Source organism: Rhinoderma darwinii, chromosome 2, assembly GCF_050947455.1.
Source record: "Rhinoderma darwinii isolate aRhiDar2 chromosome 2, aRhiDar2.hap1, whole genome shotgun sequence".
In the NCBI taxonomy this organism is placed as follows: domain Eukaryota; kingdom Metazoa; phylum Chordata; class Amphibia; order Anura; family Rhinodermatidae; genus Rhinoderma; species Rhinoderma darwinii.
The window spans coordinates 247,930,039-247,952,307 of NC_134688.1; the positions used below are offsets into that span (position 1 = coordinate 247,930,039).

At 41.0% G+C, this 22,269-nt stretch overlaps 1 protein-coding gene across 6 annotated transcripts in view; it reads right to left on the minus strand.

The window, feature by feature from the left end:
* LOC142742856 (uncharacterized) overlaps positions 1 to 22,269 on the minus strand; it is a 285,274-nt gene that overhangs the window by 130,498 nt on the left and 132,507 nt on the right. For all 6 annotated transcript variants that reach the window (XM_075853027.1, XM_075853028.1, XM_075853025.1 and 3 more), the window contains exons 17-22: positions 21,277 to 21,384; positions 18,666 to 18,824; positions 12,608 to 12,695; positions 12,288 to 12,432; positions 8,135 to 8,336; positions 5,777 to 5,955 (exon numbers count right to left, since the gene is read on the minus strand). In XM_075853027.1, coding sequence (XP_075709142.1) covers positions 5,777 to 5,955; positions 8,135 to 8,336; positions 12,288 to 12,432; positions 12,608 to 12,695; positions 18,666 to 18,824; positions 21,277 to 21,384 — 881 coding nt within the window. The remainder of the gene's footprint in view (positions 1 to 5,776; positions 5,956 to 8,134; positions 8,337 to 12,287; positions 12,433 to 12,607; positions 12,696 to 18,665; positions 18,825 to 21,276; positions 21,385 to 22,269) is intronic.

A 22,269-nucleotide genomic window follows, 5' to 3' on the forward strand; every position in this document is an offset into this window, starting at 1 on the left:
TCTTACAGCAATCTGGTATTAGGAGACTAGAGACTGTTGATTGAAGTTCCCAGCATACCCGGAATCCAAGAATGCTTGTACCGTGAAGCGAGTGCCAGCAAAAAGACAATGTGGGTGATAACCTGGGGACCCGGCAAACTTGTTCAGATTCTCTAAGTCTCTCATGGAACCTGATATCAATCCGGTTGGCCTGAGTAATTAGTTCATCCAGCGTGGAAGGTAATTCATGACCAGCAAGTTCATCTTTTATACGGCCATACCCTCCCGGAATGCTGCTACTAGAGCCTCGTTATTCCAGCAAGGTTCTGAGCACAAAGTACGGAACTGTATGGAATATTGGCTTACAGTAGAAGTTCCTTGACATTTCAGAAGCAAAGATGATGCTGCTGGAGAAACAGGTAAGTCAAACACTTTTTTAAAAAGTGGACAGGAACTGTTGAAGATCCAACATCACAGGGTAATTACGATCGCAAAGTGGTAAAGCCCAAGCCAGAGCTTCGCCAGACAATAAAGTGGCAATGAACAAAACTCTTGCTCTATCCGACGAGAAGAGGTGTCCCTGTCCTTCAAAATGGATAGTGCATTGATTTAGGAAACCTGAACTGGAGATGGTGCTTGTGCTGCAAAAGCGGCAGGAGATACAGAATCCAAATGAGCTGAGATACTCTGAAGAGCCTGGAATATTTAGAGTTTTACTGGTGCGCTGCCGAGTCAGGGAGATCTATAGAATGAGCAAACTATCACAAACCGGTCTTCACCCTTTAACACCTGTACAGGGATCTGTGTGGGGAATTCTCAAGTCAGTTCTCCAGGAGTAGTCTCTGTTACCAACAGCTGCCAAAACAAAAGAAACGTCACCAGGATGCGGGATTAGGACATTAGGCAGAGTCAGTAGTCAGACGGTTCAAATGTCAGGGCAGGCAGAGTTCAGACAATAACAAGAGCTGGCCTGAGGTCATGGTATGCAGAGTTCAGTTGATGATGGGAGACTGGCCGAGGTCAGCACAGGCAGCAAACAATACACATGGTCAATGGACAAAACGGATCCATAGCCAAGGGACAATATAAACTATAACTAACTGAGTACTATAACGCACAATAACCTGATTGCTCAGGTACTGAGTAATGCGGGAAGAGTCCTAAATTGGTAAGAGTAGACTCACCATTGGCTTAAGAAGATTTCGTGTGTGTTGGCCTTTTAGGAAGGAGGAGTCAGCACGCGCATATGAACAGCACAAAAAGTATCTCTACAGCATTATGCTACTACCACCATGCTTTATGTAAACTTATGCCAAATATACCATGTATTTGTAAAAAGTTAAAAAAAAAATTCCAATCAATTTCAGTCATCTTTATGCCTTTTGGCAAACTGTAGCCAGGATGACATATGAGTTTTCTTCAACAGTGCCTTTTTTTAAGTTCCAGGGTGCAGGTCAATAGCACAATCTATAAGGTGGAAGCGATTCAGCTTGCTTTTTATTGAAGACATCATAAAATTTGGTATAGGGCTTAGGCAGGTCTCTAAACGACTGAGTGTAGGGAAATTTACTAAAGTGGTAAGAACAGACTCACCATTGGCTTAAGAAGATTTAGTGTGTGCTGGCCTTTTAGGAAGGAGGAGTCAGCACGCGCATATGAACAGCACAGGATAGAGCGGAGAGCAGCGGCAGTGAGTGGGCCGTTGAGCAGAGAAAGGCAGAACCAGACAACGACGGGGGAGAGCAGGCTGCCGGCCAGAGGGAGCTAAATCAGGACAGTGGCGGGAGCGAGCAGACTGCCAGGCAGTGAGAGACATGGCCAGGCAAGCAGAGTGGCGGTCTGTGACACATAGTTGTACCGATTAGTGAACCTAAGCTTTTGTACTATTGAACCGCATTTATAGTAATTCCATTTTTTAACCATAGTGATCTAAAAATCAAGTAGAAAAACTATTAGTGATTGTGGCAAATTATATACAATATTATTGAATTATTATATCCTAATTACAAATACAACTACAGGAATAGATTTGTTTATTTGGTTAGGAAAATTTATGTTAATTTAATTCAAATTAAAGCTAAATGTTCTGCCATGTTGTATACTATTTTCTATTCTGCTTTCCTTTCAGAAATGTTGTTTTTTTAGACCACACTGCACATCTGTCTATATATGCTCTATCATTAACCCCTTAATGACCAGCCCATTTTAAACCTTAATGACCAAGCTATTTTTTTTTTTTTATATATAATTATATATTTTTATTTTAATTTGCATTAACATGGGAATAAAAAAAAAAACAATAGCAAATACAGACGTGCAGGTACAAAGTGGGTGAACAAAAGAAAAAATTGTACATTACATTGATCGTCTATAGTTAGGTCAACACAGTATTACCACAATATAGTGCTAGGACTCAATGGGCAAACTATCTAAGATCTATTTATACAGTATGAAAACATTGCTGAAGCTATTGTCCGCTCTGATTATGCAGTAAGAAATACGAAGCTTAACTTAATGCTATTCCACATCTGCATCCACCGCCTATACGAGATAAGAAAAGATTCCAACAATACTAACATGACAATAGACAGATACACTAGGGTAGGAAGAAGGGAAGGTAAAGATGGATCCCAGGAGTTATCATATTCTATACATTAGGCCTAAGTGTACTTTGAGAGCAATGGTCTCTATCATGGTGGTCTAGAGGAGTCATACATGTCCCAGAACTTCCACACACTTGTAAAGCGATCTACGCAATTATTCAACGAGGCCGTCAGTGATTCCATTCTCTTGACCACCCTAATTCTGTGACCAAGCTATTTTTTTAGTTTTTCCTTCGTCGCATTCAAAGAGCTATAACTTTTTATTTTTGCGTCGACATAGCTGTATAAGGTCTTGTTTATGGCGGGACAAGTTGTATTTTTTAATAGCACTATTTTGAGCTACATATAATTTATTGATTAACTTTTATTAACTTTTTTTGGGGGGGGGAATAGAGAAAAAACTGAAATTTTGCCACTTTCGGCATCCTAAATCTATGCAGTTTACCACGTGGTATAAATAACACAATAACTTTATTCAGCATGTTGTTACGATTGCAACGATACCAAATTTGTATAGATTTTGTATGTTTTACCACTTTTACACAGTAAAAACTAGTTTTTTTCAAAACTATTTGTTTTTGTGTCTCCATATTTGAAGAGCAATAACTTTTTATTTTTCCGATGATGCAGTTTTTTTTCGGGACGACTTTTAGTTTTTATTGGTACCATTTTGGAGTACATGCGACTTTTTGATCACTTTTTATCAAAAAATTTTTAAGGCAGGATTCACAGAAAACAGCAATTTTTCCATTGTTTTTTATATTATTTTTTACTGTGTTCACAACGCAGGTTAAATAATGTAATAGCTTTATAGGCGGGGTCGTTACGGATGTGGCGACACCAAATATGTGTAACTTTTTAACTTTATTTTGGGGTTTTTAATACTAAAGCATTTTGTAAGGGGAAAAAGTGGGTTTTTCATTTTTTTTCAAATTTTGTTTATTAACTTTATTAAACTTTTTTTTTTACTTCTTACTAGTCCTACTAGGGGACTTTAATATGCGATCCTCAGATCACTATTATAATACACTGCAATACTTCTGTATTGCAGTGTATTACTGCCTGTCCGTTTAAAACGAACAGGCATTTGCTAGGTCCCCGGCTGCCATCGGAGACACAGATCGGTGTTCTTATCGCTGGGTGTCAGTGGGATGAGAGGGAGCTCCCTCCCTCTCTCCAAAACCACTCAGATGCGGCGCTTGCTATTGAGCACTGAATCTGAGGGGTTAAACGGGTGAGATCGATATGAATATCGATCTCACCCATTCGAGCAGGGATGCCCCCAGCCCTCAGCCACCTCTGGTAGCTGAGAACAGGGAGATTTAACGGCTCCCTGCTCTGTGTATTTATTCTGATGCAGCGCCATGAAAAGGCGTATGCATCAGAATAAAGCCCATTAGTGGCCGCCGTAATAAGGCGTATTGGCAATCACTAACGGGATAAACATGAGGTCAAGATCTTTTTTCAATTACGTCAAATCTGTATTCTATGGAGAAGTATGATAATTGCCACTACATACCATTCCTTTTCTTTTACACTATGTAAAATCTATTTACCTAACTGATTAACCAAATTGAGTTGTGCCTCTAGAAATGTATACTGCCATGCAAATCATTGTGAATCATTGACTACATTTCAAATCATTATAAATTCTAAAACAATCCAGATAAATCACATATACCATGAAACTGGCAACATGTCTGTTTGTGAATAATACAGAACTCTTAGGCTATGTTCACACGGGGTATTTTGCAGAGTTTTTTGACGCGGAAACCGCGTCGCAAAACTCTGCAAAAACGGCCCGAGAACGCCTCCCATTGATTTCAATGGGAGGCGTCGGCGTCTTTTTCCCGCGAGCAGTAAAACTGCCTCGCGGGAAAAAGAAGCGACATGCCCTATCTTCGGGCGCTTCCGCCTCCGACCTCCCATTGACTTCAATGGGAGGCAGGAGAAAGCGTATATCTCGCTGTTTTATGCCCGCAGCGCTCAATGGCCGCGGGCGAAAAACGGCGTGATAATTGCCGCGAAAATCGGCGTGCAGGGAGAGGAATATCTGCCTCAAAGTTACAAACGGAATTTTGAGGCAGATATTCCTCCCCCAAAATACTCCGTGTGAACATAGCCTTAACTTGAAAGAGATCATATGTTTAAGTTATTTGCTAAATTAATTGTGCAGACAAAATTCCATCACTCTAATGAAATATACTTGACTATATGCTGCCTCTCAAGGTATACTAGTTAAAATAACAAGTGGCAAGGATCACTCAGTTATTCTTGTCATGTTTGTAAAAAAAATCATTTAGAGCACACTTACAAAAACCTATTGTAATAACAAAGATGACTGGATAGGTCATCAATATTAGATCAGTAGCAGTCCGACTCCCATCACCCTACCGATCAGCTGATTCGGGAGTCGAGAGCACAGGGGGAGTTAGACCCTCACCTTTCTGATATTGATGACCTATCCTAAGGAAAGGTTCTCAAAATCAAAGTCACGCAAAACCCCTTTAACCTAGGGCAGCGGTCTCCAGCCTTTTTTTTAACCAAGGACCAGTTTCATTCGAGACAATTTTTCCAGCGTCAGTTCACAATTTGCGTAAATACTGTGGATTTTTCGCAACGGAATTAGTTGCAGAAAATCCGCAGCATAATACAGTAGCAGCAAAGTCGATTAGATAGTACAAATCTCATCCACACGTTGCGTAAATAGTGAGCCGAGAAAACGCTCAGAAATTGACATGCGGTGCAGAGTTTTATTCCGCAGCATGTCAATTATATTTGTGTAAACACTGCTTATTTGTTACGGGTTTACACCATTGAATTCAATGGGGAGGTAAAACCCACAACAAATAGCAGTTGTTGCATTTATTGCGGTGAAATCACAGTGGCAAATTATTGTGCAATAATGAGATGCATCTAATTTGTAATTTTTTAATGCCTCTATAGTTGCGTCGACAATTTAATAAATTCCTCCCTTTGTATTTTTACAGCAGTTTTCCCTTTTTGATTTCTTGACTGCTTTGGGTTTCAATGGGAGGTTTTTCTTTTTTCAGTCACTACCACAACAATGGACACATTTACATTTTCAGTAAATCACTTATATTTTTGGATGGACCTGTTTCACAATAACCTAGATCTCCTTGACGGATGACATGTTATATACAGACATAATGGTAAAATATATGTTTACTTGCCTGAGTATGTGGCAGGAGTCGAAACAAGAGAGAACTACATGGAAAAGCAGGATACTTAAGTAAATCAAGATGTGCAAGAGTTTGTAGTTTTATATTTGGTATCCCTGTTCTGAGCTTCAGTTGAAATCCTCCAACATTAAGCTTTCCATCATTATTGAACACCCGATGCATGCAGTTTCCTAGATGAGACTTAGAAGTTAGTTATTGTAACATAAGACATACAGACTAAACTGCTTTTATATCAATGATAAAGGGAGGACATATATAAGGAAATTATTACACTTTCCCCTTTTTTTTTACTTTTTTTTTAAAATCCATCCAAAACGAAATGTGCGAAATTGGTTTTAGCGGAAAGGTCACATGTAGTAGGCACGAGGAGACCAAGAATCTGCATGGTTTTCAAACTGATGCGTTTTGAACTGCTGTTTACCTGCAAAACTGTGTGGCCATTAATAATAAATTTAACGTCCCTGCAGATTTATGATAAAACCGCATGGTACCGCAGTTTTCGGCCACGTCACAGTTGCGTCTTGGCTACCCGGTGATGGCTACATGTGATCTTACTCTAAGGGCTTATTTACACTAACGTGATATACGTCCGTGCAACGCGTGGGATTTTCACGCGTGTCGTACAGACCTATGTTAGTCTATAGGGCCCTGCAGGCAGTCCGTGATTTTTGCGCAACGTGAGTCCGTTGCGTAAAACTCACGACATGTCCTATATTTCGGCATTGTTCGCGCATCACGCACCCATTGAAGTCAATGGGTGCGTGAAAATCACGCATGCCACACGGAAGCACTTCCGTGGGACGAGCGTGATTCGCGCAACAGCTGTCAAACTATTAATGTAAACAGAAAAGCACCACGTGCTTTTCTGTTTACAAACATCCAAACGGAGTGTCATAATGATGCCGGCTGCGCGAAAATCACGCAGCCGCGCATCATACGGAGCTGACACACGGAGCTGTTAAGTGCCTTTTGCGCATGCAAAACGCCGCGTTTTTTGCGTGCGCAAAACGCACACGCTCGTGTAAATCCCCCTACAGGTAATTTGAAATTGCAATACCATTACAATAAAATTTCAATGAAGCATTCTCCTGAAATTGAAAATATTACACAACAAAAAGACGTAATATTCTAAATGCAATAATTGACATAGTAGGTATCACCTCCTTTTTAAACATCAGTTCAATATTGGTATACTAAATGCCAAACTTAATAGTTTGAGAATATAAAGAGAATAATTTAATACAATCAATAAATGAACTATTGAGTCAATAAATGTAATGCTAACCAATATAATTTAATAACATGCCTACATTTATCTAAAATTAATAATTAGATTTAAAATAGTATTAAAAAATAACTAGTTGCATAATAACAACCATTTCCACAAATTGCTACACTTATATTTTGTTTTATTTTCTCAGTTAAATAAAAAAATACAGTTGTGTGGTGAACGACCGCAGCCGAGCGCCATCCATTCCCTACTTTTCATCAGACATTAAATAGAAAATAAGTATGCTCACCTCACCGCTCCTCTTCACTTCTACCCACCATGTCCCCTCAGGCTCCCTCAGCATTCCGCGGCTCATACAAGGTCCTGACACTGATCACTTTTAGGGCCTTATATGTGACACATCACTTAAAGTCCTGAGTGCTGCATTACATACAATGTCATCATGCTGCCCAGCGTCAGTATGTTGTATGAGCCACAGCATGCTAAGGCAGCCTGAGCGGACCCGGAGGAAAGAAAAGGAGTGGTGAGGTGAGTATGCGTTTTTTTTTAATTGTCCAATGGGGATGGGTGGGTAGTCTGATGAGTGGTAGTCTGATCAAGGGAGTGTCAAGTATGGGACCTGGCATGGGCCTCTACCTTGCTATGCCCCACAAAGGGATATATACACCAGCTACAAGTTGGCGTAGATTTGTGCTATAATTTACGCCAGTTTTTTGGCTTAAATTACAATAAATATAATTGCCGCACCCTATGCCCAAAAGTGGTAAAGGTGGCATAAAAAGATAAAAAGTTGCAATTTGCAATGCTAATTGCTACTTTTGAAACATTTCTACACTAGAAAACTGCTATAGAAAGGATAATAAATTTCCCCCTATGTCTTTACCTGCACTGTCCATGCTGGAGTCCTGAATACAGGTGCTGGAAGCAGAAAAATACAAAACCTAAAGAGCCACAAGTCAACAGCTAAAATTCTTTAATGAGGGAAGTAGATTTCTTTTGGAACAACAAAAAAAAATCACCATGTTTTCTCTGCCATTATATGCATGGCATATTACCAATAATATAGCTGTCCTTACATTATTATTTGTATAAAATAAGTAGAATAACAATATCATTACCAATTACAACCACATTTCCAGAATCTGGGTCAACAGTAGTTACTTGAAATAGAACACAGGTATCAACATTTAGTTTTCCATCCTCAGTGTTTAGCTTTTGACAGAAATTGAAGACAGGGTTTCGGGCTGAACTTTGGATACTTGGAAAAGCCACAATATCAGATACAGATTTTGTTCCAGAAGTAAGAATTTTTGCAGAGACCTAAACAGAAATCAAAATAACTTAATATACATAGAATCTAATATAAGTACTATGCACACGACCATAAGGGTTTTTACTGTCCACAAATACGGCTGCACATCTATGTACGAGTCCGTAACACAATTGCGGATAAGATTATATTTTACGGATCATTTCTACTGCCCGGAAACACATCCGTAAATATACGGAAAGGTGTCTGTGGCCAGTAGAAACGACTGGTTCCGCAATTTCATCCGTAATTACCTGATCCGTAATTACAGATGAAAACTACAGTTGTGTGCATGAGGCCTGATTGTACACATGTAAGACAGACATAATGTCACAAACAAAAAACACATGCAAAAGGTTGCCACTGTTCATCTCTTAGGGTATGTTCAAACGCTAGACTAAAAACGGTTGTAAAATATGGAGCTGTTTTCAAGGGAAAACAGCCTCTAATTTTCAGACATTTTTTTAAGCATCTTGTGTTTTTTTGCAGCGTTGTTTTACTGCTGTTTTTGGAGCTGTTTTTCTATTGAGTCAATAAAAAACAGCTCCAAAAACGGCTCAAGAAGTGACATGCACTTCTTTTTACGAGGCGTTTATTTTACGCTGTCCCGTAAAAAAAGCCCCGTGGGAACGGAACGCCGTTTTCCCATTGAAATCAATGGGCAGATGTTTGGAGGCGTTCAGCCCCCGCATTTTTAGCTGTTTTTCAGGGGCGTTTACAGCCCGAAAAACATCTCAAAATAGCCCGTGTGAACATACCCGTAGTAATATCTTTCTGATTGAACGATAAAGGTAGATATAACTACCTCCATGATAGCAATTTAACTGTAATAAAAAACCCTGTCGATAACTATCATTAGTATGAGTGAAATCATCTTCCAACTTTAAACCTGTTCACATGGCTTATTTTCTGGCAGAAAAATACAAGGCTGACTTCACGAGAAATCAGTCTCTGAAAATCAGACTTTTTTGAGCAAAATTTAAAAGCGTTTTTGAAGTGTATTTTCAAATCATTTTTGCCACTGTTAATGTGAAATTGTATAAATCTGCTTTGAAATCGATTTAAGAAGTGGCATGCACTTCTTTTTTTCAAACCCTTTTTTTCGCTACATAAAATTATGCCTCGTATGAACTACACGGAATTTACTATTGAAAACAATAGAGGGTTGTTTTCAGGCGTTCTCAAAGAGCATTTTGGAGTGTAATACGTGCGTTTTATGCTCTGAAAAACACTGTATAATAGGCCGTGTGAACATGCCCTTAGTCCCACAGAGGTATTCACACCACACCAACGAAAGAAACTTAACCTGCAGTGCAGATTTTTAAGTCATTTCTGCTTCGGAAAGTGCATGTATTTGTTTCGAATTTTCCCCATTGAGTTCAATAGGGAAGTCAAAACCAACAAGATACCATTTGTTGCGAATTTTGCTGAGGATTACCTGCGGATCCGCTGAAAATGAAAGGATTCGGATAATTGTAAGATTTAAATCAAACTTTTAAAATAAAAAACCCCACTATACACACGTTCCTAATCTTCTGCCGCTCCCATGGTGATGCTAGCTTGGTCCCTGGTCTCTGTATCCTTGCCTCCAGTGATGACGTGTCATGTAGACACGTAACCATTGCAGCCAGTCACATGGCGACATGTCATCGCTGGAGGCAAGGATACAGAGATTGGCGGGGGACCAGGCTAGCGTTACTAACGGAGTAGCAGAGGATTTGGAGAATGAGTATAAAGAATTATTATTATTTTTTTGACTATCCGCAGTAAAAAATCTACAGCCAAATCTAAACGATTTGGTGCGGATTTGGCGTTGCGGATTTCCATTGTGCTCCCCATTGTTGTATTGATTTTCCGCTGCAAATCTGCTACTTGTGGACATATAAAAGTGATGGCAGAAGATCCATAAAAATTTTGAAAAATGCAAATTTTTCTAAATTTTATCTAAATGTTGGTGTTTTTCGCAAATAAACACAATGTATCAACCAAATTTTACCAAAGGTATTTTCACAAAGTTATTACCACAAAGTGGTGACACATGCCAGATTTGAGGAAATTGGCCTGGTCCTTAAAGGGGCTCTGTCACTAGTTTAGTAATGCCCAATCTCCTAGCTAATCTAATAGGCGCTATCACACTGATCATGCTAGTGAAAATTGTGTCTCAAAACGTTCATTATTTATTGAAGAGGCTCTGTCACCACATTATAAGTGCCCTATCTCCTACATAAGGAGATGGGCGCTATAATGTAGGTGACAGCAGTGCTTTTTATTTAGAAAGACAATCTATTTTTACCACGTTAATAGCGATTTTAGCATTATGCTAATGACTTTCTTAATGCCCAACTGGGCGTGTTTTCACTTTAGACCAAGTGGGCGTTGTACAGAGGAGTGTATGACGCTGACCAATCAGCGTCATGCACTTCTCCCCATTCATTTAGTCAGCGCATAGTGACACTGCGTTGTTCGCTATGTGCTGTCTTGTACTGACATATTAACATTACTGAAGTGTTTAGACAGTGAATAGACATTCCTTCCAGCCAGGACGAGATGTCTATTCACAATCCCGACGTTTCTACTTACAGCAGAGCAAAGCGTAATCTTCCTGTAACATGTCATTTACAGCATGATCTCGTGAGATTACGCTTGCTCTGCTGTAAGTACCACACAAACGTTAATGAAGTGCAGGGATTGTGAATAGACATCCCGTCCTGGCTGGAAGGAATGTCTATTCACTGTCTAAACACTTCAGTAACGTTAATATGTCAGTATAAGACAGCACATACTGATCTAGCAGGATCCCTATGCGCTGACTAAATGAATGGAGAGAAGTGCATGACGCGGATTGGTCACCGATTGGTCAGCGTCATACACTCCTTTGTACAACGCCCACTTGGTCTAAAGTAAAAACACGGCCAGTTGGGCATTAAGAAACTAATTAGCATAAAGCTAAAATCGCTCCTAACGTGGTAAAAATAGATAATTTTTCTAAATAAAAAGCACTGCTGTCACGTACATTACAGCGCCCATCTCCTTATGTAGGAGATAGGGCACTTATAATGTGTTGACAGAGTCTCTTTAAGGTATGAGCTTTTTCTAAATATGTAAATGAGCCTTTATTAGACAACTGGAAGGTAACAGCAGCGATTCTCCTGAGTTGCAGCTACCTCACAGCCTCTGACGCTGTCCTATCAGCATGAAGCTGCTTCACACAGTGCGAGAGAGTGAGGCTGGAGGGAAGGAGGATCATTTAAAACAGCCATATCTCAGGCTGTGGACCACCTAGAACAGCCCTGGTGGCATATGAAAGAGGAGATTCTAATCTTTCATATGACACCAGCAGTTCTAGCTGTGACACAACCGGAGATATGGCCAGTTGAAAACACAGTCGGGAATGGAAGCTGTATACTATAAGATCAGGCTGTGTTGCTGGACCTGGAAGGGGGAGGAGCTGTAAACTGATTGGACAGCGTCATACAGAAAACATTACACCGCTCAGAGTGAAAAGAAAGAGTAACCTCCCATTTGGCTTTTAGAGCCACATTAGCATATTTAGAAAAATGCTTATAAGTTTTACAATAACAAACGTTTTTTTTAAAAACAAATCACACTATAGTTATCAGCAGCAAAGCACCTATTAGATTACTTAGGACATATGGAATTAATAAACTGGTGACAGAGCCACTTTAAGGCCAAATCAGGCTGCGTCCTCAAGGGGTTAAATGGTGCCATTATAAAAAAACGTTTTCTCAAAAAAAATACAGCTATGTCGATGGAAAAATAAAAAAGTTATGGCTCTTGGAAGGCTAGGATGAAAAACTAAATTTAAAACTGGCTGCAGCATCAAGGGGTTAATATATTATCTTATAAGTCAAGATCGGTCAATTGTATTAAAATAAACATATTTCAATCTCAATAAAGATATGTAAACTTAGTGGCAGTCTAAAAAATTATATATATATTACCTTTACTATCGTGGCACAGTCAGGTATGTAGTGTAAAGCATCAATGAAGAAGTTAAAAGGCTCCTGCATTGTTGTGGGATGTGGCAAAACATTTGATTCATTATGCTTCACCCAGGCAGGTATAGGTGATAGATCTTCTTCTTTCCTTAACACATAGGCAACAAATTTAATATTATGAAACATCCAATATTATTTTAATACTAAACAATAATAATGAAGGAGATAGAATATATTAACATTTGGGAGACTCAGTGATAATTGTTTTTGTTAATTTTTTTTTATTTTTTTTTAAAGCATTTACTAAAATGTGTATTGCTTACCTGCTTTCTACTTCCATACGATTTATGCTGGTTTTATATTCCTTTCTTGAACCATACACTGTTAACTCAATGCTTGACTCATGTGATCCTAGGATATATAGCATACTGTTACATTTAATAAGTTAACACACAGACAAAAGTTTTGTCTCATTTACATTTCAAATACTATTCATGAGGGCAATACATACTATCGTTGAGGCCAGATTGCTGTGGGTCTGACTTCTCTAACCCCCATCAGCTGTTATTGCAGAGCCAGGGTAGGCAGCAGGGATAACAGGAGGGGGAGCAGCAGGAACAACCAGGAGTGGTGCAGGAGGATGATCCAAACGAGTTAAGTTGGAGTTCACCGCATGTAATAGTTGATCCTGACGGGCCCAGAGACCACGCATGTCCGTTTGCATAATTTCAATGACAGACCTGGGTTGGCCAGCGGGTTCCATGGCCTGAGCGTACTGTCACGACTCTGGGGTATGTGGACCCACTAGGCCGCACTGCCGTAGCAGAGTGGCAGCTGACCAAACAACAGTCAATGGAATTTCACAAGAGTACCTGTATGAGGGTCCAAATAAACACTAGTTGTAGCAGATGCTTTTGCACAGATGATTTGCTGCACAGATGAGGCTTGGCGTGGCAGAAGACACAGGACGTGGCAGATGACACAGGACGTGGCAGATGACACGGGACGTGGCAAATTACACCATATGTGCCACATGACACCGGACGTGGCAGAAGACACTGGGAACAGGATACAACTGGCAGATGACACAGGACGTGGCAGATGACACAGGATGTGGCAGATGACACTGAGAACAGGATATGACTGGCAGATGACACAGGACGTAGCCAGATGACACAGGACGTGGCAGAAGACACTGAACGTGGCAGAAGACACAAACACAACTCCGACACTAGACTTCAGCTCAGGAACAAACACAGTTACTGGATACGGGAACACTGGGAACAGGATACAACTAAGGGACCATTTGTTTAACTAACATGGGTAGACGGCAATAACGCTCCGGCAAGAAGGAAAAGTGCAGAGCCACTTTTATATTACAAGGTGTGTTGGGATTGGGTAGGGAACATTAAACAGGAGCGCGTGCTCACCCCCGGCACCTTAGAAATCACTATAGGTCAGTGGGGACGGAAAGAGTGCAGAGGTCTGGGGTCGCGGCCACTGGCAGGAGAGAGAAGCCGACAGTCTGCGACCGCGGCCATTACAGTAGTCCCCCCTTACACCTCCTCTTTTTACGTCTAGAGCGTGAGAGGAATTTTTCAATGAGAGTAGGGGCATTATTGTTCTCTTCTGGCTCCCAAGACCTCTCCTCAGGACCAAACCCTTTCCAGTCCACCAGATAGAAAGTAATTTCTCCTACTCTCTTATAGTTCAGAATCAACTTAATCTCGAAGACATCAGAAGAACTGCTGGGAGCAACTGCAGAACTAGGAGATTTACTGTAGCGGTTCAGGACCACAGGTGTTACGGCCGCGGTCACGGACCGCGACCTTCACTTACCTGTCTCCCGCAGATCTTCCTCTTCCTGCCGGCGTCTTCCTCCCCAGAGACCTCGGCACATGTGCCCGCTTTGTCCCGTAGTGATCACTAAATGGCGCGCGCGCTGGTTCCCGGCCTTAAAAGGCCAGAGCGCATATGTATATAATTAATTCATTATTCCCTGATCACCCTAAACCATAAAAAGGGCCCTGCCCTTCTGATCCTTGTGTTGTTAGTTTATCCCATGTTGGTCTTTGCAAATGGTCCCTTAGTATTATCCTGTTCCCGTTGTTACCCATTCCCTGCTACCTGTAGCCTGTATCCCGTGCTGTGTTATTGTTCCTGAGCCGGTTTAGTGATTGGAGTTGTGTTCCGGTTACACCCGTTGTAATCCACCACATCTGGCGCAACATACTGCCCCCGTTGTCATCCGCCACGTCTGGCGCAACCTGCTGCACCTATTACCATCCGTGCCAGAGCCCCTGCCACCATCTGGACTATTTCAGGTACCCTTGTGCAACGAAGACCCTTGTGCATAGACTGTGACTTGGCCAGCTGCCTCTACGCTAGAGCGGAGCGGCCTAGTGGGTTCACATATCCCGGGATCATGACAACAGGTTTTAGGAGGGACACGTGGAACGAGTTAGGAATACTGAGAGTAGGAGGTAGCCAAAGCTTATAGGACACAGGGTTTATTCGTTGCAAGACTTCGAAAGGGATGAGGAACTTGGGAGCGAATATGTGAGAAGATACTTTGAGATGAATTGTTCTTGAGGATAGCCAGACCTGGACTCCGGGTGAAATCTGAGGAGGAACTTTTCTTTTTCTATTGGCATGCTTTTTCATATGATCAACTACCTGAAGGATCGCTGACTTGGTTTGCTGCCAGATGTGAAGGAAAGTCCCAAATTAAGAATTAACTGCTGAGTCATGGCTGGTAGAGGAAGAGGAACTCGTGGATTCTGACTGTACACAATGGAGAATGGAGAAGAGGTAGTAGACTCACTTGGTTATTATAAGAGAATATAAGGCAGAAGTTGTACCCAATTGTCATGTTGGGAAGAAACAAAATGACAAAGGTAATTCTCTAATATTTGATTGGCCCTCTCCACTTGACCATTACACTGTGGATGATATGCAGAAGAGAAATATAACTTCACATCTAGCAGATTGCACAGGGCTCTCCAGAATTTGGACATGAACTGTACACCCCAGTCCGATACACTATGGAGAGGTAGTCCATGCAGGCGAAAGATGTGCAGAATGAACAGATTTGCCAGTTGTGTGATAAAGTCCATAGCGATATGTTGCCAAGGGGCAACAGGCACTGACAGAGGTTGGAGCAGACCAGCAGGTTTGGAATGGGTAGACTTGTTTAAGGCTCAGTTCGTACAGGAGGAAACGAAGTCCACAACATCCTTAGGTAACGTGAGCCACCAGTATTGGTGATCAATAAAGTCCTGAGCTAACAGGGAAAATGCAGTATTACATGGTGCCCATTCAAATGCACAAGTGACCATGTAATTGTCGCCACTCTGGGGTATGTGGACCCACTAGGCAGCTCCGCCATAGTGGAGTGGCAGCTGACCAAACAACAGTCAATGGAATGTCTAAGCACAAGAGTACCTGTATGAGAGTCGAGATGGACACGAGGTGTAGCAGATGCTTTGGCACCAGCAATTTTCGTGTTTTATATATTATTTTTTTTACAGCATTCACCGAGCAAGTTAAACAATGCTATATTGTTATAGTGTGGACTTTTACGGACGCGGCGATACCAGTTATGTTAACTTTTTAATTTTTTTTAACATTGATTTAGGGAAAAAAATGGGCAAAGGTTTTTTTTTTTAACTTTTAATTTATTTATTTTTTGGAACATAAAAAAACCTTTATTTAACTGTTTTTTACTTTTTTTATTAGTCCCCCTAGGAGACTTGAATCAGCGATCGTTGGATCGCGTGCATGATATACTGCAGAGCTTGAAAGGAGTACAAAGATGGCAGAGTTGGGGGCCTTTGTTAGGCCCCCAGGATGCCATAGCAACCGTTATCGGCCGATCGCGCCACGGGGGGCGTGATGGCTTGTTTGAGGGGGCGCCCCCCAGATTCTAACACTTTAAATGCTGTGGTCGCGATTGACCACGGCATTTAAGATGTTAAACAAGTGAACTTTGATTCCGCCCGTTGCAGTGAGGTGTTGGCTGCGTAACACAGCCGTCACCCGCTGTGTATGGAGCGAGTTCAGTCCATGAGCTCGCTCCATACTTCCCCTTAACCCTTATCACGTACAGTTACGTGATATTGCGTGAAGGGGTTAATGTTCCCTACCCAATCCCAACACACCTTGTAAGATAAAAAGGGCTCTGCCCTCTTCCTCCTTTCCGGAGTGTTGTTGTTGTCTACCCATGGTAGTTAAACAAATGGTCCCTTAGTTGTATCCTGTTCCCAGTGTTCCCGTATCCTGCTTCCCGTATCAAGTAACTGTGTTTGTTCCCGAGCTGAAGTCTAGTGTTGGAGTCGTGTTTGTGTCTACTGCTACGTCCAGTGTCTTCTGTCACGTCCGGTGTCTTCTGTCACATCCGGTGTCATCTGCCATGTCCGGTGTCATCTGCCATGCCAAGAATCAGCTGCCACACCAAGCATCATCTGTGCCACAAATTATCTGTGCAGCGAATCATCTGTGCCAAAGCATCTGCTACACCTTGTGTCCACCTCGACTCTCATACAGGTACACTTGTGTTTAGACATTCCATTGACTGTTGTTTGGCCAGCTGCCACTCAGCTACGGCGGAGCGGCCTAGTGGGCCCATATACCCTAGAGTTGTGACAATTACATGGTCACTTGTTCATTTGAATGAGCACCATGTCTTACTGCATTTCCCCTGTTAGCTGTTATTGCCGGGGGATTCAGCAGCCAGATGGAATAGATCAAACAAGCAGAATTCTGGGCACACTTTTTACCAACAATGTGATAAAAGCATCATGGACGTGTCATACAAAGCTATATAGGCCACTATTACTAACAAGGCTAATAAATAAAATTAAAAAAATGGTACAACTAACAGAAACAGGGAAAGTATCTTAGTTAGGTATTCTTTGCCTGGAATAGGCTTTTAATCAAACTAACTGATGCATGAGAACAAGTTGTGTGACCTTTGCTCCTAGACTATATGTACAGGTCCAAACAGAAATAATTCAGTAATAAAAACATATGCAAATGGAGGGTAATTTATCAGCTCACTGCCTCTTCCATGCAGAAAATATAAAATCTCATCCCCCAGTACAGCAAGTAAGACCATTTAAAATAACCTGCAAATGGCTCTACGCAGATCAATGTGGTACAGCTACAGGGCACACTTGGAATACAGCCCAAGTTTGGGTCCTCCTATACTTCCTTTTAAACTTTTGTGGTGTAGAAGGATATGGAAGAAAAAAAAAATCCCTCTTTGCTACATTCCTTTTAGCACCTACTAAGGGAGATTACTGTATGTTCACCTCCAATAGAGCAATGTGAGGCCAGATACAGCCATTATACCTACTCGCCACAGTATAATTATAGCTATAGGTATCTACAGCTTTATAGTTTACCTAAACTTTTTCTATTAACTTATGTTCTTTACATTTTTCACTTAGGGTATGTTCACACGGCCTCAATAGCGCTGACAAACATCTGCCCATTGAAAGCAATGGGCAGACGTTTGTCTGTTCACACGAGGCGTAATTTACGCGCCGCTGTCAAAAGACGGCGCGTAAATAGACGCCCGCGTCAAAGAAGTGACCTGTCACTTCTTTGGCCGTAATTAGAGCCGTTATTCATTGACTCCAATGAATAGCAGCGCTAATTACGCCCGTAATTGACGCGGCGTTCAAGCGCCTGCACATGCCGTTACGGCTGAAATTACGGGGATGTTTTCAGGCTGAAACATCCCCGTAATTTCAGCCGTTACGGACGCCCTCGTGTGAACATACCCTTAGGCTGGGTTCACACGACCTATTTTCAGACGTAAACGAGGCGTATTATGCCTCGTTTTACGTCTGAAAATAGGGCTACAATACGTCGGCAAACATCTGCCCATTCATTTGAATGGGTTTGCCGACGTACTGTGCAGACGACCTGTTATTTACGCGTCGTCGTTTGACAGCTGTCAAACGACGACGCGTAAAAATACAGCCTCGTCAAAAGAAGTGCAGGACACTTCTTTGGACGTTTTTGGAGCTGTTTTCTCATAGACTCCAATGAAAACAGCTCCAAAAACGGACGTAAAAAACGCCGCGAAAACGGCGCGAAAAACGCCGTGAAAAATGCGAGTTGGTCAAAAAACGTCTGAAAAGCAGGGTCTGTTTTCCCTTGAAAACAGCTCTGGATTTTCAGACGTTTTTGGTCACTACGTGTGCACATACCCTTATATAGCCTAAATTCATTAAAGTATTAGTAAAGTTACGTACAAGTTCAAAACCAAACTAATTTCCCACTTAAATAAAGCCATATAAATGAAAACATTAGACATCAAATTAGCAATACAGAATTCAGATGAATTAATAACAGGCTTGCTTTTTTCATTACCTGGTCTGCTGATACTTGAAGTGTACTCATTATTATCTGGCTCTTTCCCAGGATGAAATGATAACAATGATGAGAAATTCCTTGGTTTCCATACTAGTTGACTGCTCCTTGCTTCCTGTTCAAAAGCATCAACTTTGGCCCATCCAAGTGTCTGCACGCCTTTATTATAAATAATGTTTAAATATTAGATACAAGAAAATGACACATTTCTATACCTCCTTACAGAATCTGTAAATAATTGTGTTTTTGTTATTAAGAATTTGCATTCTGTGACTCTAGATCTCAGAAGGTATTAATGGAGGGCTTATGTCATTTTTAGCAACACAGCTAAAGTAAACATCAGTTCTCCGCTGGATACATCCTATGCAGATACATCCCTACTTGCAGAGTTGTAGTTTAAAAACCTCCGCAACTTATGTTATAAAGGTCTAATAGGTGAGAGTCGCACCTCTAGGACCCTCACCTATAAGGAGAAAATGATTGCGTTCAGTTTTGAATTGTATGTAGCCAAATGGTTTCCACATATATCCATTAAAAGAGAGAGGGGAAAGTATAAGCAGATTGTTATGGGTCCCATAGAGATTGGTGATTGTCACAGGTGCCAACAAAGGATGGTGTAGACCATCTATGTTGCCAACGGATTATACCAAAACGTGGACTTGGCCGCTAGAATCCCCAGTTGCTATTCCCAGAGTAGTCTCTATTTGCAAAAGCTGACATGGACAGTCGAGATATAAATAACAGGAGACTAGATGCAGGGTCCGTAGATAGGACAGGGTCAGGTTCAAGCAGGGTCGACAACAGATAATCCAATGGAACAAGCAGAAGAGTAGAACTAGCAACCTAGACAATAGATCCTAATTGACCCTGCACTGAGCAAAGGGCGAGTGCACCCTATGTATCAAGTAATGATGGCTGAATTGGTGCGCGCTGGCCGTTTAAGAAAGGAAACGTCAGCATGTGCACTAGCAGGACCAGAAGAGCAAGCAAGAGAGTACTGGCAGCATGGAAAGCCATGGTCAGAGTAGCCCGGGAAAAGAGGGGATCGCCGGCCAGCACATAGGAGATGATATGGATTCCGGGGAGCAGTGAGTATACCTGAGCGGGATTGGAAGGAAACAGCCTTGATACCAAGCTGCATCATAAAACTTTTTGTCTTTAGCTGTACAAATATTATGTCACACTATTTTGCGTAGTGGAGACAAGGCATCTTCGGCTCTGTTCACATCTGCGTAGGTCATTTCCATTGTGCTGCTCCATCGTAGGAGTAGAACAACGAAAAATGATGGCAGTGATGGATCTGTCAGATGACAGATCCCCAACACCACCTGACGGATTCTATTGACTATAATGGGGTCCATCGGGTTTCCGTCATGTTATCCGTCAATTTATCAGACAAAATACGGCTGCATGCTGCGCTATTTTTGTCTGGAATTTTTGACCGGATATGCACCTGAGATATGCGTGGATTGTATGTGGATTGCAGGCATGCATCATCCATCATCCATAAGGTGAGTTGACCTTAGGTGGCAACCTTTTAAGATTGCGAGGGGGGGGGGGGGCATTTTGACAAATATACAGTCCATTCCTGCACTATCTCATCTCCGTTATGAGGAAGGGAGGGGGAATTATATCTTTACCTCAGGCAGAGAAAATGCTAAATCAGCCACAGTTTGACATATATGGATATTCTCCTTTATCATATTATATGATGCATTATTTTTATGGTATAGAAGCAAACATACAAAAAATTGTCTGATCCACCACCTTTTCTTATAAATTGTAATCAAAAAGCCTCTTTGACATCCACCATTGACCTATTCATATTAATTGGTTATAATAGTTATATAAATTTAGTTAAGATAATAGAATAACACATCCTGTTCTAATGAACAGTGATAACAGAAATTTAACTTTTCACTTTAATCTTACTATAAATGTAGCAAGTATCATAACATTGATAAGCAGCTTGATAGATAAGGCTATGTTCACATCTGCGGCAGGGCTCCGTTCCAACGCTCTGTCGGAGCTTTCCGTCAGAACAGAGCCCTGACTGACACAAACTGAAACCAATGGTTTCCGATTCCATCACCATTGATTTCAATGGTGACGGGTCCGGTGCCAATGGTTTCAGTTTGTCTCCGTTGTGCAAGGGTTCCATCGTTTTGACGGGATGAATACCGTAGACGACTACGCAGATGTGAACAAAGCCTATCTTGAAAAACTGGTAAGCACGACCATGTGATAAACATTGGTACACCAAATAAGGGTGTAATAAAGATAAGATTAAAATCATTTTTACATATTCCACTAGAGTTAATTTTAGTTGTAAATTTCCAGTAAGAAAAGTTCCGCAAATGTAATATATTGATTTCTGCTTATTATACTATATGTCCAATGCCAACATTATCTGTTAACCAAGCCAACCAGTTACAAAAGACAGCCAGCGTCTAAATTGAATTAATTAGAATATTTTAATCCCATCTGTGTTCATACTTCCTAGTGCACTTCTGCACGTCTCTAACAGGAGAAAACTTGTCCTGAAATTAGGGCCAAGTGAACCTCAACCTTTGTTTAAGCATATATGCTTAGTTATAAAGAAGGGACACACCTTGTACCACATCATTGTAAAATGCCTTTATTAAAAGAAAAGGCTTTTCTCCAGATTCTGTATAATTTGTATAATCTGATGGGTCAATAGATTCAAATTCAAAGAGGTCTGAAAGACACAGCAAGGGATTAGGTCAATTGACATATACTGCAAATTAAGTATTTTATCATTAATAATGCATACAAACAACAACAACAACAACAACAACAGAATCTCTTAACATATCGTTGCAAAAGAACCCGGATTACAGTTAGATGCAGATGAATATAAAATGTAGTGTAGCCAGAAATGTTGTGCCTAACCTGCATATTTTGAGTATTTTTCCTTAACCACTATTATTTTTCTGTAAATGCACATTTTCTCTCTTCATGCTATTTGGATTGGCAGGCTCTTCCTGGTGTGATGTCAGAGCTGTGCTGTGTGCCTCGAGCCAATTGGATATCACCCTCTTTTGACCCCTCTTTCCTCTTTATGTTTCACTAAATGAGACAATGCAGCTGCATCCCCCACCTTCCTGAATTATTTTTACGGTTTTCCACTAGACAGTGGTGACCAAGTTTCTGAACATACAGAAATACTGTAGGCAGGGAAGCAGAGACTATAAGCAGCTGGAAGGTGAGGGAGTTACAGTACTATGCAAAAGTTTTAAAAAGTTGTGAAAAAAATGCTGCAAAGTATGAATGCTTTCAAAACTAGAAGTGATAAGTTGGTTTTTTTTATCAATTAACAAAATACAATGTTAATGAACAGAAGAGAAATCTAAATCAAATCAATATTTGGTGTGACCACCCTTTGCCTTCAAAACAGCATAAATTCTTCTAGCTACACTTGCAGAAAGTCATGGATTTTGTAGGATAATAGCCAGGTGTATGATTAGCCAATTATACCAAACAGGTGATAATGATCATAATTTTCATACGTAGATTGAAATACAGTCATTAACCCTTTAAAGTCCAAACCATTTTACGTTGTTTTTTTCACTCCCTGCCTTCC